The 17,538-nt window shown below is 33.8% G+C and overlaps 1 protein-coding gene and 1 long non-coding RNA gene across 2 annotated transcripts; one reads left to right on the top strand and one right to left on the bottom strand.

The window, feature by feature from the left end:
- Positions 1–379: 379 nt before the first annotated feature.
- Positions 380–8,380, bottom strand: LOC128203245 (uncharacterized). Its single transcript, XM_052904564.1, is given in 10 exon segments — positions 380–1,097; positions 1,473–1,752; positions 1,755–2,158; positions 2,411–2,459; positions 2,773–2,912; positions 3,136–3,456; positions 3,686–5,231; positions 6,128–6,206; positions 6,617–6,681; positions 8,260–8,380. Coding segments are annotated over 9 exon segments (3,060 nt in total). The 5' UTR covers positions 6,640–6,681; positions 8,260–8,380; the 3' UTR covers positions 380–879.
- A 2,266-nt stretch (positions 8,381–10,646) lies between these two features.
- On the top strand, positions 10,647–15,946 carry LOC128203460 (uncharacterized). Its single transcript, XR_008255949.1, has 4 exons — positions 10,647–12,235; positions 13,200–13,266; positions 14,051–14,221; positions 15,523–15,946. It is a non-coding gene; the product is annotated as an uncharacterized LOC128203460 (long non-coding RNA).
- Positions 15,947–17,538: the final 1,592 nt, after the last annotated feature.

Below are 17,538 nucleotides of genomic sequence, written 5' to 3'. Positions count from 1 at the left end.
ATTTAAACCAATGCTTACGCTTAGATCTTCCCGAAGTGGATCACCGATGCTTATTATACCAAAAACTATGAACGAAACTAACGCTATGTTTCCGTTAAGTCATTTATTGGTTTGAGAGGGGGTTATTTGGCGGTTTGTGCATGCCACGCCCAATTTATGGTATAGTAAAGCAATAATTGACTTCTACTATTTTTCATTTCTTTAATAAGGCGGAGGGGGTGGGAATTATGCATATTAATGCAGAACATATGGCTATGATAATAAAATATATAATATTTGCTATTGTAAACAAGACAATTCTTGAGTGCAACATCAATATTTTAGTTGACAACAATCCAAGCGTTTGAGTGGGCTTAAAATCATTAAAAAAACAACAGTATAACATTTTTACTACATTTTATTACAAGAAACAAAGCAAAACATACAGTTTCCATCTGTAAGCATCAAACGAACAAAAGAAACGATAAAGGTGAGCAATGGTTTCAAAGAATGATATAAGTACAACTTTATTGACATATAAGAAAACCATACAATTTATCACAGATTGTTCATTGAACAATATATTACTGGTAGATTAAACCAATCGCCTAAACTGTTTGAGTGTTTCAAATTGAAACTATCATTTGCAACGGCATTTCGTAATCTCAATATCAGAATGCTTCTATCGGTTTCCTTTTAATAAGAAAGAAAAACAACTTCAAAATTATCCAATATTACGAGCGTTTAAAGATAACCCACTCATTTTCATAGTATGAACAGGGACTTTTCAATACATTGGACAAATGAAAAGTTTTGTTATCAGTATTAATGCTAATGCCTGGATATATACACAAAAATTGCCACTATGGGGCATATGTCTCGACATTCTATGTATCCCCTTTAAGCACGATAAGTACGCACCGTACCGCGAACTCTCTGACCGCATGTCATGCATGTTCTTACAGAACTCCCACACTGTTCGCAGGAAATTAAATGTCCGCAAGGAAGGAATACAATACAGACTTCCTTTTTTGAGCATGACGAGCACATGGTGCTTTCTTTGAGAGCCTTATTTTCATTCAACAAACGCCGCTTGTGTCGATGTTCAACCGTCTTTTCTAAGAAATAAAGAACATGAATTAATAAAATACTTTTTAATGAAATATTAAATCAATTCCATTTTCATCGTCATAAACACCCGCGATTGTCATTTTCTTTAATAAAAAAAATATAGGTAAAACTTTTGTCAATAGTTTGACGTAAACGATCTGATAACAGAAATGATATCTCAAGACGCAAATGTGAAGTGTTGTGTTTCCATGTTTTATGCCAAGATGGCAACAGTGATATTAACTTTAATTTTAAATTTTCTTCTTTTTTTCAAACGAATTTATGTTTTAAACAATTTAAAAATTCCTATTTTTGCAGCGTGATGATTTTGCACTTAACCAATCGTTCTCAAAAACGGATAATATAAATATTTTTCCACTTACTTTCAAGTTCAGCCGATGCACATTGGGACTCCTCTGTTTGGATGCTTGTAGCTGTTTCTTGTCCTGACTTGTTGCCATCAGTGGTATTCTCATTTTTCTGCACAGGTGTACATGTTTCCGTTGATCTTGATGTTATGGTTTGAACTGTTGAGCTGGCCCCGGTAGAATCATTTTTGTTGTTAACAGGTTCATCTTCAATTCGAAAGATTTCTTCCATGATATTCATCCCGTTTAGTTTTTCCTTTCCTGTAATTAAGTTCATGTTCATTTTGCTGTAATAATTTATCAACATTGTGTATTCGAAGTATTTCTTCCATGATATTTATCCCATTTAATGTTACTTGCCTGTAAAATCAAGTAATGCTTTTTTGTAATAAATTTAACTTTATTGTGTATGTACACAGCATATTTGTTAACAGACAAATATTTGATTTGTAATAAAGAAATGACGTAGTCAACATAATTCAAAAACTTAATCTGGTCGGTACATGTTGTGCTAGACGATGTTTCGAAAACATGCTCGAATACATTCAAGTTTGCCTTTCTTTGGACCGGCTTACCTTTAGAAGTGATAATCGCGCGAATTGCAATTCTGATTATATCATCGTTGTATCCCATGTCCCTAACACTTTGTGCAGCGTCTGATGTCATTAAATCTTCTACGTCGTCCTTTGGTCTTCCGGTTTCTAAGGAGACAAATCATTAGATATGTTAACATGGACGTTCAAGGTAACAGTAAAGGTTTCTTTCAAGAAAATATAAATACCCTCCCAATACCATGTGTTTATGAAAGGGAAACATTTTAACTGCAATTTTTAATCATACCTTTACATGCAATTAATGTGCCCGGAAATAATAAAACAAATAAACATCAAATCAATGCTGACTTGACAACAACTAACATAGTGTAACATTCCATTTATGTAACAGAAGCGTACCATGATTTTCTGTTGGCGCTTCTGAAGCTTGAGCTTGCGGGCATTCATCCTGAAGAAGAACACAACGTCTAAATAAGGCACAGAAACTAATGAGGCATTGAACTACATGTATGTGTTTTAAGTATATGCTGAGTACATTTTAGAAGAATGATTATTTGAAAGCAGAAAACAAAAACGAATATGAAATAATAATGCAACAAGGTTGATCTAATTGACAATGTGCAGTGGCTAAAATCCGAAATAATTACATTCAACGATTTCGAGAATATCTTTAAATGACACTTTCTTGTATTTTATACGCTTAAGACGTCGTGGCTAAAAATATGTACCAATAACTTACAAGTAAATGCCTTCATATTTACCTTTTCTTCTGTGAGGTCCAATGCGAGTTTTACTAAATTAATGAACTCCTGACCCTTGTTAATAAGCACGTGATTGCAGTCCAATGAGAATCTGGCATGTTCAGTCCACGGATCGTCTTCGCGTGTCCAATGCCGGAGGCCTGCAATATGAATATTCTCATTTCAGAAAGTTTCAAGATAATGTATATGAAGAATTTTTAGTCGTTTAAACAAAAAACATGAATGAACTGATATTGACAACTGCATGCAAAACGATTACCTAACATACTATCATGATATCTTGCCAAGAAAGAATGCGCATTAAAAGCAATTAGAATTCAAGGATTTCATTGAGACTTCAGAACAATTTAGAGGATTTCTTACCTATGCCGCACCAAAAACATCTGGTACAATCCCCGATTCCGGCGTAATAAAACCCCGCCTCTGCTAGGGTTCTAGGCATAACGTGAATTTCTGGGCACTGGTTGAAACTCGCTATTCTCGAAGAAATGGTCGAGTATTTCGGATGCTTCGGAATTTGCGTGTTAAGGCCTATTCTATTTCTTGCTGTTCGTGTGGAAACAGTGGTTTGCACATTAGAAACAACTGTTTCGTTGGACCTTAGTGTACGTGCCGTGTTTCCGGAACTTTCAGATTGGGTTGACGATTGCTGACGTTGACGTCGTGTTCGTATCCGTGACTGCCCTGTGAATGGAAAACGTTACTCGTTTAGATATAAGTATTGTTAAACTTAAATCAATAAAAATAATTTTTAGCATTTACATTTGTATAACATTTTGTTATAATGTTTTAAAGAAAAAATGTTTTGTTCGCTTTTATACTTTATTAGCATGACTTATAACGCTGCTTTTAAATAATAAGTTCCTGATATGTTCGTTTGCATAAAAAAGATGGATATGGAAGAACACCGTACTATTTGAAGTTCTCTGTCGTGGTCTGTCTTCTTGAGCTGGTTGGTAGGCTTTAGTGTTAATGTTTGCAATTTGACTTTCAAAATCCTTCAGTGGCAAAGTTATTCCTGTCTGAATAGATGGATTTATTCTACTATTCTCTGATATCGGAGCCATTGATGCGAATCCGCCTTGTGGTTCTGGACTGAAGCAATCCTCATCCAGACTTCCAGATGTATTTGTAGGTTCTATTGGTAGACTGGCATAACCACTGTCCTTACCTCGGGAAACAGTGTCTATCACATTGTAGTTCCGTTTCGGAACAAATGATGTTTCTTTTTTGTAGTTCTCAGTTACTAACGGATTTCCATTGTTTAAGTCTTCGTTTTCTTCGTCGTCATCAGTTGCAATATCGTTTTTACTGTCACTTCCGGAATTTTCAGTATCAAATCTCCAAACATTGTTATTCTTGTCTAGGTCGGTGATGATTTTCTGAAGAACATCGTTTGAATTAGAACCCGTATCGCTTGAAACAGGGACGTTTACTTCTCCATTGTTTACAATAAAGCTGCAGTTCGGTGTAATTCTTTTGTGAGCCTGATATGGGTCATCGTCAGGTTTCCAGTTCGAAATGCGTTTAGCGCAACAATAGCATATAACTTCGTCTTTGTTCGAAGCATAATAGAAACCTGCTTTTGCGAATTTGAGTACAGACGGTTTGCCCTCGGCTGGGTAGGAGCGCAAAGTACAGAATCGCATCATTTCGTATCGCATACTCTCTTTTGGATGGACCTTTTCTTTCTTTGCGAGTCTGTCAACTATTGACATCATGGGTGCAAATGCTGGAAAGATTGTATACGTACGGTTGTATTGCAATTGGTCAGGTGGAAGCCATATTTTCTTCCGCAGACTTGAAATTGAATACGTTGATAACGCACTGTTTCTCGATATGAATATTATTGACAATGTCAGAAAGTGTTTAGCCATTAACACAGAAAGAATATGCTGACATAATAAAACGACATTTGCACACATTTTCAGCTTAGTTTGAATGTAAGTAGCACATATACACAACAATTGAACATCAGTTATGTTTGTGACAACATTGATATTAGATTGAGGGGAAAACCTGCACATTACAGTCTGTGCTGAAGTTCTTTTAGTGATAGTAGAACGAAGTCTTAGAGTACAAATTTCATCTCTAAAATTTTCAAGTTTTTGCGTTTGATACTGGGCTAAAATTAACTTGCGTCTCACCATATAAAAAAGAAATATATAAACTGATTCTTGCCGAAGGCGTTTCGGAGCATTCTCTATGATCCGTTTCCTTTTTTCGATTTTAATTGATGATTCCTTTCGTACAAGTTCAAGCTTTTCATCAATGCTTTGAAATGGCAGGAATGGATCACAATTAATGAAAACTTTACACATGAAGCACACCAGTGTATCAAACTGAAAACGTGTTTTTCCCCATTTCTGTGATTGTTTTCGCAGAAGAGATCGTCCCAAAACCTCCAATACTAATCGTATATAGTGGAAGTAATCATTGTCAACGTCTAGTTTATAGCCCTGAAACGAGGTAGTACACAAAATTATTTTTTTCCAATTGTAATTCCTATCAATCCATTAATTGAAATGAGACTTGTTTCTGAAATAACATAATTAAAAAAAATGAATTGGTAAACCAATACTTAACACTTGTTGACTTTGCCCGAAACATAAGATATAGATATATTGTGTCCTTTACTATTATATATTTACACCATAAGTTCCATTCCTTAACTGAACTGCCTTTCGGAAAATGCGATTATTTGCTGATGAACACAACACCTTCGCATATGTTCTTAACGCAAATTATCGCGTTTTAATATAAATTGAAAATTGTTTATCATGTTTAACTTATCGATTGTGTCAGCAGGCCACCAAAAAACTTAAATCACAATGTTGAAGATGTGTATTTAGTAAATTGAATTGTTGTTATTTTCGATTCAATTCAACGTTAAAAGTGTTTTGCAATGATTATTTTTACAACGTTATTATGAGGTCATATGATAAACTGTTAACGGTTTAGGTACGGTCGATCTATTAACAGAATTGATGAAAACGAATTACTTTTAGGTTTTCTTTATTAAACTTTTAACTTTTAACAAATCCGGAAAGAAATAAGAAACTATTGGTGTAAATTTAAGTAATGAATTGCGTAATTGATGTTATTATTGAGGATATGAATGCAGTTATGCTGGTTAAAGTATGCGTAGAGTCCTTCGGACTTTACACCCTTTAACTCGAGCAACTGCGTTCATATCCCGATTATGACACCGATCACACAAGTCATTCCTTAAATAATAATTCACTGAAATCGATACAAATTAAATAGAGAAATCATTCTCATTGACGTGTCACTTTAGCTTATCCATCCCGTCATAAAAAGTTTACCAATGCAAAGCTTTAATACTGTGACTTACGAAAGATATCTTTCTGTCACTAATTGAAGCGTCTTCTACCCAGAATACTTCCAAAGACTCAGTTGTTGACTGCGTGATCCTGTTTTACAAAAATAATAAAACGTGCTGATAATGGAGTGAAATTAATATAACTCTAAATAAAGTAATTTTACATATTATCAAAAAAAGATAAAACATTCTGATATTGGAGTGAAGTGAATGTAAGGCTAAATAAAGATTTTTTTGTTTAAATAATAATAAAACATGCTCATATTGGAGTGAAGTGAACGCAAGGCTAAATGAAGACATTTTTCATATTATTAAAAACAAAATATCTGAAATTGGAATGAAGTGAATGTAAGGCTAAATTAAGCATAAACATAATATTTAATAAGTTTTAATAAAACGTGCTGATATTGGAGTGGAGTGAATATCAGGCTAAATAAAGACATTTTTATATTGTATTGAAAATATATGTTTCAAGATTTTCTATATTTTAATACGACGTACCTGGTATAACGAGCTTCCGACATGGTTCCGATTGTCTGTTTTCTGTTTTGTGGAAAATATTTCACCTACAATATATATATATATGCAATTTCATACATTAAATAACACATACATATTCAAACAATTTCGACAATTGAATCATTACAACATGGTAATATATAACAATACTAAACAATAGCATATCATTATCAAAAACAATGGTGATAAAGTCAGGTATTGATTTGATAAATGTAGTGCGAGAACTGATCATGTATATTTAAACATTTTATAACCATTTATTCGTAAATGAAATATTTTTGTTATATATTTAACGTCACATAAATAAACGTTTGATGACAATGATTATTACTGTAAATAAATAATCTTTACAGATATTTAATTTCGAATATGTTTTTGAATCATGCGTTGGAGTTCATAACTTTAGGTTACATGTAAATGCGCGCTTTGACAGACACTTACTAAAAGTTTAAAGCAACATGTGTAAAGGTAAATTAAGATGCATGTTTCCCTAATTGAATGCAGACTGATACGGACTTTTCTTTAGAAATTACATAAACTTGTTATATGTTGTTTGTTATGAAAATATTGCTCTTACGCATGTATACATATTAGTGTGCAACTGATAGCGTAAGTATTATCAAGTGTATTTGCAAAATAAAAAATGTAAATAAATTTAATCAGATTACTGTATGTATCGAAAGACGGTGTTTACATAATTGTTTTTTATCAAAATAACTGAATGCTACGTTATAAATAGCACTGCGATATCTATAAATGCATTGATATTGGGAAATTCCGTGACGTGTCTCTATTCGTGTTAGATAGTGGGAACCCAATAATATCATTTTTAGTTTAGAGGTCAAGTAAACGAGCTTTTATCACGTATCCTTCACATGTTTATGAAATTCGGTTAATGCAGATTTGGCAATATCAAAATTAGAACTTTTTGTATAACTAGAAATTGAAAGATAGTCAATGTTTTGTTATGTAGGTTTGGTTTGTGCACGTTGTCATGTCTTACTTGTAGTGTACTCGCTCTAAATAAAATACATTTATTGTAAATTAGTTCTAAACAAATGGCTCAAACATAATATCACTATCAAGTAAAACATGAATCACCAAATTAATCAGACAATCAATAAATCAACCAATAAATGAAAATGTAAAATATTAATGAAGAGAACATATTGAATGTGAATACATAAATATAAATAAATGACTAAAATAAATAAATAACACTTTAATAATATAACAAAAAACTAAATAATATACTAATAATACTTAACCAATGTTTATAAAAAAAATAAATACAAATAACTCGACATTTAAAGTATTTGATTTCTGTCATACCTAAATCGTACGTATACAAATTCGTTATTAACGTATTTACAGTATAACTAGATTTTCACCAGTATTTGCATATACTGACTTGTTTATATATGATCAAATTAGGTTTTATTCATAACTATATTTGTTTCCATATAGTGTATTATGGTTTTACAAATTCACCTTTTTAAATACTGTCAACTAGTTAGTAAGTTATATGAAAACCTTGAATATCTGAATTCATGCATAAGCAAATAATGCGTAAATAAGTGAAAACTTAACAATGGTTTATCAATAGAAAGTAATAAATGACTCACTGAAACTAGCGCACCGACACGAACCTGTCAGGTTTCAGTATCACTATGAAACGTTTGCAATCAGTTTGTATGTTTAAACACATAAACACATGAAAAATATATTCACTGGGATCCCAGATATTGGCTAGTGATAACGTATTCGATCGTATCGGCTCTTAACGTTCTATGTTACTAGCTGGTCATACCGAAGTCATTGATTGAACATAATAACACAAGGAGACAGTCATTCCTTTATTGTAATTAGGCGAACCCTACTAAATTGAACTGCCTTCCACACAGACGTAGCAGACAGCTAAATCGTGACACCATTCGTAATGAATTAAACAATATCGCTTGTGAATATGGACGGATTGGTTTAAGTTATTTAAGCAACCTGATGTGGTGTGCACACAATGAAGTATTCAATGGTTTGAAGACAGTCTGATGCATTTAATACGGATAATAAGAGGAATACTTTTATCGTTTCGAACATTAAGCATTATTTCAAAAGTTGTTCAATGCTCCCTTAACGTTGCAATCTACTACAACAATTATCTTCCCTAGCCCAACACCACCGGACCCATTACAACTACTGCGTGAATAATGACGTTGTCTGCGCGATTAAGCACGGTATTTTCGTAGCAATACCGTAATATACTAACGTACATTCACATTTTGCACGATTCATTATTCTTATGGATCCTATGACAATTTAGATTCGGTCAGTATCGTAGAAGCAACACTAACACATGCATGCAGAGTTAATGATCGAAACAAACAGTCGATCCTGTATTGTCTGTTCAAGATAAATACCGTAGTGGATTAAACTGGAGTCGCATCTTAAACGCATCTTAAGCGTTAAGCTTGAAGCGTAGCAATAAGTACCAAAACCTTGTTTCCCCCCAATTATTCATACTACAAACTGGCTAAGAGTCTAGATGGCTCAAGACCACAGTTATCTGCCCCCCCCCCCCACCCCGTTGACCAAGATCCGGATGTTAATACAGAAAAAAGAGTGCTTGTGTTCAAGTATCAATATTTTATTAAAATTGAATGAAAAAGAAGCAAAAAATGTTCTTTTTGCAGAGAACTTGACTGAATTTGACACTCTATTGCAGAAATTGATAGTTTTCAGTGTAAATATTGGAAAAAATCATAGCTTGTGGAAGTCTGAAAATAAGTTGTTTATAGCCGATTAACTCCTTGGCGGAAGGGTTCTGTATTTGAACTCAATTTTGACAGTCGGGTCAATGGTCAACATGGTGTTTTCTTGTGATTATATTTTGTGTCTTGAATTGTTCTAGAGATGCCATGTCCTTGTTTTAAATTGGGATGTGTATAAAGTCAAAAGCCAGGTTAGTGTCTATATGAAACATATAGTAAAAATAACTGTGGTCTCACGCCAGATAGTACAATTTACGGGAGCGAGACAAATCGGCCTCTTACCAAATCGGCCTACTACCAAATCGGCCTCTAAAACGTTTCGGCCGTGGCATTTCGTCCCCTGAATTTAATTGACTCGAGACGTTTGGGCCCCTTACTGAATTTTTAATATAAAAATTAAAAAAATATAAGAAAATATTTTGTTAAAACTGTTTGATATAAATTAATCAATACAAATTTAAAAGAAAAATTGTCTTTGATCAATGCATTCGTTGCCAGGCAAACTGTTGGTGTTGTATGTGTGAAAAAGACGTTCAAAGACGTGTGAGTGTGAATGAATAAGTGTCTTTTATTTCTGAATGTTTTGTGTTTTGGACTTTTGATAATACTAGTAATATCTGTTTCGGAGTTGTGTATTGAGTGTGATAAGGTTGTGAGGCCGCTGCAACATGCCATCACTTGCTATGAATGAGACCGATGGCAGCACCGAGTCTGCGATACAGGTAAGTGTTAGCTATATTAACGTTTTGTAGACACCCCCAAAATGTATAATTAATCTTTCAAGATATGGCTATGTATGCAACAGCGAGTTATCCCGTAATTCATGTTATTTAAAATAAAATGCATACTTTACCAAATTATATCAAAGATGTCGTCATTGACACTGGACTGGTAAAATATGTGTTAAAATGTTTATAACTCATATTGGCACGTGGGTATTTGTGGACATTATAAAACACACGCGTGTCTGACGTGGTATTATCAACATTTAAAGATCTATTTTATATAATCGGGGTTCTTTCGTGTCCAGCTTAGTTGATGTCGAGTTGAAAATTCTTGTGAAAAAAGTATCAATTAATCTAAGATAATGCATTATTAAATTAAAAGCTACGTGGCCACAAATTCAATCGTTTAAAGGCGACAAAATAAAGCTAATATGGCATATACCTTTTTACGTTTCAACCATTAATTTATTATGTATGAAGACTTATTTGTGGTATACTTTTTATCTCAATAATTATTATCATAGAAATATACCCTTATTTCAATATTTTCATTGCATTCAATACATATTAAAGTTTGACGCTGTGCCTAGAATAAAAGAAAAAAAACATTATTTAATAGTTGTAAAAACTAGGCTTTTTAAAATCGTCTAGTTTAGTTAAAAGAAGTATGTACCCTACTAATTTAAAATATAAAAATGCACACTTGTTCATGATGACGTTTAGTTGCTGTGTACTTTTTGTGATTTTGGTGACCTGAGTGTAGACGAATAAACTTGTAAACTGTTAAGTGTTACAAATTCCGACGCCTGACACCTGTGTGGAATGTGACAAATCGCCTGTCTCGAAAATCGAAAAAATAACATCTTAAAACTATCAACTTTCTTTTTTCAATAATTATTATCCATCTAAAATGTATAAACTGTGGTGAATCTTGGATTTTGATGCAGGAAAACATATATCAAAATGACAAAATAGACATAGTCACAATATACATGCATCATGGTAAAATTAAAAATGATCATATAAAATATGTAAAGAGATGGATTTTTGTTATTTAATCTTTATTTCCTCTAATATATGAAGAGTCAAACATAAATTTACATAGTTATGATATATATCTCTCAAACGTTTATGGTATAATTATGCAACTCCGCCTTTTCCTCGTCTGGGCTATTATATATATATCAAATAAACTATCGTCACAAACGGAATAAGCAATGTAGTCAGAAGACAAACTGTTAAAAAAATGCACATTATCAGGGTACAACCAATGTTCAGAAATGCCACATACATCTATGATAATCAGCGTATCAGTAAGATATGACACACTAGAGAAAACTTCAGTGACATTCCACGTCAAAATGGTAAAAGTCATAAACAGAAAATATGTATATATGAGTATCATTGCAATCATGTATTTTTCAATAGTTATATTCAAAGTCATTTAAGTATCGCAGATGCTTGAATCTATTTCCATTCCGATCATATTGGCCATCCTCTGGTTGCAGGTTGACGCCACTTCCGCGATTGCCACTGGTGTGTTGTACATCAAATCGCCCGCCGTGTCAGCCACGTCAGCTCGGGTTTTGTAGATTGCGCCTTCCGGCTCCGTTCTGGAAACGAGGCTGGAGATATTTTGCCCGACATTGGCGCTGGTTTCTCGTATAGGTCCGGGACTGCCAAAGTTTACAGTTCACAAAGTCAGGCCATAAATCGTCACGTAGAACATGATTGGGCATGTTGTCTCAATGAACGTTTAAGCGAACTATGATTTTATCCGGATATCTCCGCATGAGGAATATACGGATGTTCGAAACAGTCGGCCCATGTTCATTCACATAGGCCGCCAACTCAGCGGCTGTCATGGTCTTGCTGTAACCACCAGCAATAAAGTGTTTTGTCGAGCGTTTAAAAGGAGGCTCGAACCCCATGTCATCGGCATGTGCTTCGTTTTCATTCCTAACGTCGTGCAGCTGTGTAACCCGTACAGGAATCGTATGTGAATCAGGCGTACGCGCCTGATGTTCACGATCATGACGCTCAAGATGCAACGGCCAGTGCAGTTCCGTGTAGGTACCTCGCATATATCATCAGGAGATGAGCTTCCGGTACGTACATCCGCTGGCCCAAATTCGGCTATGAAGAAGTAATAGTGTAATGTAACCACAACATGTAAGCTATTTTTTAAATTTAAATATTATTTCACAAGTAAAGGCTTTTGTATTCCTGTATTATCAAAAGGTAATGAATGAAATAGGAATGAGGTTGACTGTATTATTAAATATAATATTATAAAAAATAGACTGTTTTTTTAAGTTGTGGATCGGAACCTTGTGTTTAGATTTTATTTGGGATACTTTCAGAAACTTGATCAAATTTCTTTAACTAGATGCATGATCAGGTGAGAATACTGGTTGAAATTGAAAGATTGAAGACTTATCTGCATGTTGGCTGCATGTTTTTGTTGCAACTTTTCGTTCGGGTGCTTTTCTTGGCATGTTTTTCGTACTCATCACATTTCGATGAAATTAAAGTTTCGAGATTTTCTGACTTTGTTAAAGTGCAGTAATTCATAGTTATTTTATGCTAGATAGTTGGTAGGGGTGACCCCTTTAATGAATCTGAAGAAAAAAAATAATTTCAGGTTAAATGTCACTAAATTTTGTACAGGTCAAATGACACCAAAGCAGGAGCTCATTCCCACCAAATCACTGTGGAAATCGACCTGTCTTCAAGCAAAACAGACAGGGGCCGTATCCAATAACTATCTGAGATTTTTTCATAGATTCAACGTTATCTTAATTTGAAATCTTAAATCGGTCCTTAGATTGAAAATATGAACTTAGATCGAAATCTAAGTCTTATTCTAAGATTCTCTCTTAGAACCACTCTCAGATTCGTCACCAAGCGCGCGGTTCTATAAATAGATATCTGTAGTTTCCCAGCGCTAAAAATAGTATCAAAAATGAGCGGACGTTGTAGAAGTTATGCAGACGATGCAAACAAAGATGGACGCAAATAACGAAGAGAAACCCATAATTCTCAAAATAAGAATGTTTATTAATTTGCAAGCTCACGGGGGCGGAAAGTGGCCACAGAATGTGAAAGCAGGACATATACAAGAAAGGCTATACATCAAGTAGGTACTTCTTGTTATTTGCCAAATTATTGAAAACTATCGATAAAATTATCACTGAAATGAAGAAAATATATGCAATTCATATTCATAATCAATGTCACGTTTTTCCCATGGATATTCATATCACTTTGAATATATTATTAATAAAAGAGAACGATAGATTCAGTTTATACATGCATATCATTTATTTTGAACAAAAATCATCCCTAGTAGTAGAAATCCAGTGGCGGATTTCCCGTGCGACCCCCTCCCCCTTCCTCCCAAAACCCAACAAACACAAACACTGTTGCCCGGAAATTATTGGTGTCTTAAGTTTATTCCTGTGTCAATCTTGTGTCAATATATTGGAAAATAAAAAGTAGATAATCATGCAACACTTAATCATTTTATGCTGCTGAAACTTCCTCCTTCTCCCCCAGTTATGGATTCCTGGTCATGACACTGATTATCACTAATTTAGCAAACATTTGATTTAATGCGCTAGCATTATATCTTCAATAAGTTTAAACCGATTAAAAAATATTGTTTTTTACTTGGGAATAAATTGTGTGGTTCAATAGAGTTGTTCTTAATTTTAATGGAAGGTAAGAAGTTTGTGTACATGACATGAATTTTTTTTATTAAATTTATGCCGACACATGCAAGGCAATTTATGCTATTTCGAAAGCTTGATATATATTATTTAATTAATTAGTTTTTATTATTTATTTAATAATTATAAATGTAAAATTACGAAATATCATGTATGTATATTCATTTCTTAATAAAACAAATTACCCTTAAGGAATCACCTCAGAGACGAAAAGAAAAATGTGGAAGGCTGTTGAAAGAATCTTTAATGCCCAGTCTACAGGAATTCATAGAACTGTAGACCTGCTAACCAAGAAGGAGGACAAACTAACTCAAGTCCACCGCCCTAAGTTCATGGATTATAAAAGACAGCTTCAGCTGACAGGTTCATGATTAATCTCATTTTACATACATTTCTGAAATTTAATGTTAAGTAAAATCAATAAAAGTTATTTATTATATTAAGGACCGGTTCAAAAGGATTGCCACTGTACTTGCAGTTTCAGTATTAATTATCAAATTATAACTGTAAACTGATTCCCTTTCTTAGACATATTAATACATTTTTAAAAGTGAAATTTGACACTATCACGTACTAATGTATATATGTGTTTTGTTTATGAGTTCTTGATTCTACAAGTAGAAAATTGCTGTAGAAGACAACAAAAAGGCTCGCTTTAAATCGATCCATAGCAATGTACAATTAGTGTTCATTCGGAACTCCTCGGACATTTTATCGAAAACAACCTCGGATGTATTTGGACGGTTTACATACTCAAAATGTGGTACGTTTAAGTCCACTGCAAATAGGTCGCGTAGTAATCTTATTTAGTAGTTGGGTAAGTAACTCTTGGGAATCTTAATTGTGTTTGCAATAATACACTTCACTGGCAATCAATTTAAACTGAGAGCAATGAATACAACTCTTAAACACTACATTTAATTAATGATATTATTCAAAAATTTACGGACTACTTCAACTGATGTACCGGCATACATCCGAGGTTGTTTTTGAAAATAATGGCCGAGGAGCTCCGAATGAGTAAGTGTTTTGTGAGGGGGCGAAATTGGCAGTTTCAGTACTGACACATGGAAATTTTAATCAGCCTAGGTTTTTTGTATTACATATATATAATGCAAACATGGATGAGTTCACCAATCGTATTCAAATAATGCAGGACATCTTTCGAGCTTTATTTTACTTAAAGACAGATTTTGAGTAATATACATAGAAAAGTTTTGTAATGAGAACTTTGTTTGAAAAAAAAGCTGCATTTTGTGTATTTTGAAGTGCTGAAATTAGAACGAATATGCACTATAAATGACTATAAGGCTAACTTGTTCTAGTCATGTTAGTCAGGACACAATGTAAAATGGGGCGAAATGAATTGAGAAATAAAAGGTGGCACTTTTATTCAAATTTGAAATTGAAACAATATAAATGCAAGTTAAAAAAAGAAGTGACTAGAAATGACTGTAGCCTGATATTCAGAATGCAATCAACAATATATGGTATTGAAACACAGATGTGTCCTTCAAGTATGAAATATACAACATGTAATACACAGTTTCATAACATATACAGGTACTTATAAAAAACTGAGAAATAGCAAACTTAAAGTCTTAAATGAATAGTTTGAAATGGGATAAATGGATGTTAACATAGTGTCTATTTATACCATTCAGACGATAGCGCTTGTTGTCGGTGCGAACGACATTGGCCGAAGATCAGCAGCTGCAATTGAAGAGGGGGAAAATGGAGAGCCAGGAGAAAACCCACTTGTCAGACCTGGTGATCGTTCAGTACTCACATGCCGTCATTTTACAACAAATAGACGAAACAAGTACAAACGTTGCTGCAAGATGCAGCAATTGGATGTTAGCGCGGGCCAACTATTGGTTATGCAAGTCTATATGTAGGGTCAGAACGAAGTAAATAAAGTAAGGGCTAACATTGATTGTAGATGTCAGCGAAATGAAGTTACTTAAAAGATGACAGAATTGGGCTGTTGTTTTGAAAATAAAATAAAACGTAACACAATAACATTTGTACAAGTGATGGTATATCTATGACAGAAACCATAATTGTATCAAATAACTTTATTCATGAACTGTATCAATATACACACATAAAATACAACATGGCCACAGGGGTGGTTTTCTTTTGGAGTGGCTGATATAATAGCTGAAATGTTAAATATGCCAAAATGATTTGGTAAATTCTGGGCAAAGTTCGAAACGTTGAGAATTTGAAGTACTTTGGTGAAATGTTGACTTTAAACAAGAGTAGCACCAAAGTTTTATCCAAACAAGAGGCCCAAAAGGGCCTATGCTCTACTGACATGGCTCTTGTGGTCATTTTTAATCCAGAGCATATATGTATGGGTAAAAGGCAACAGACATATAGTTAACATTTTGTGTTTGGGTTACCTGAAAACATTGCACGTTCAACATCTGAGCCCAGAAAGTATCGTAAGCAGATTAGTTGCATGAACTATTTTAATATGTGCCAAGTAAAAGTCATCTGACAAAAAAATGCTTTTAAAACTGTACTCATGGTAAAAATGTCTGTAGTTTTTTTTTTTTAAAGTTGGTCAAAAGGTCTTAGTCAAGGGCATCCGAGGACAACATTGATCAATTTGAACAAACATTCACAAGCAATTGTGAGTTGCTGGGTTGTGAGATGGATGCACAAACACACTAAAAGATTTTCAAACCTTTCCCAATTTAAGTTTACCAAATCTGTTAACTCTGGGCGTGGCCAGTAATGACCCCAGGTGCATTTAACTTGAACAGACATTCACAACCAATTTTGTTAAGATGAATGCGCAAACTACAGACACTTAGAGCTAAAAAAATGGCCTTTGGGCTTTCAACAAGAACAAGGCAGAGTAATTCACAAAATCAACTGCAGTACCAAAATGCAAATTGTCTCCCTTAATCCTAGACTTGAATTTACATGTACATGTAAACTTGGCTAAAAATAGAATTCGCTCATGCAGACCTGCATGGCTAAAAATAAGTTAACTAAAAATTGCATTTCTTTAAAACTTTTAAGGCCCATAATCTAGGCATGCATGGGCGGATATGGCTGGTTTTCGAAAGGAACCAAGCTCTAATTGATATCTAAATACTGAACAAGTTTCATCGAGATACAATCAAAACTGAAGACTGTATCGCGTTAACAAGAAATTGTTTACAGACGCACGGACTCACGGACGCACATACTACGTACACATTACCATCGCATAAGCTCTTCTGGCCTTTGGCCAGTAGAGCTAAAAACTAATTAAGGACATCTGCTTAAAACAATGTTTACTTTTGGCTAACAATACGCGAAACAAGTTGACTGTTATAATTAAGTGTTACAAAGCCATTGTTTCTAACTAAAAAAACCCACATAAAACTGTTTGCTTATGTAACAGATTTTAACACAATTAAAAAAATAAATTTAACATAAACTAAAAGAAGTTGGTTATCCATGAGCTGAAAGAAAGAAGTGTGATCATCATTATTAATGTCATTTTCCTTGTTCTGTGGCGTAGATGATTTATAGGCATGCAGGATGGAACAAGAAAGCTGTTTCAAGAAATATGCGAAGTGTACATGGTACTAAGTGTGAAAACCCCCCCACCTTGGTCCTGAAATGAACATGCTCTTCAAGTCCAAACATAAGAATAAAATAAGTATGAACATTTTAAA

The sequence above is a fragment of the Mya arenaria genome, chromosome 9 (genome assembly GCF_026914265.1).
Source record: "Mya arenaria isolate MELC-2E11 chromosome 9, ASM2691426v1".
NCBI lineage: Eukaryota > Metazoa > Mollusca > Bivalvia > Myida > Myidae > Mya > Mya arenaria.
The sequence above is the reverse complement of the archived record's forward strand: the minus strand, read 5'-3'. Positions and strand labels throughout refer to the sequence as shown.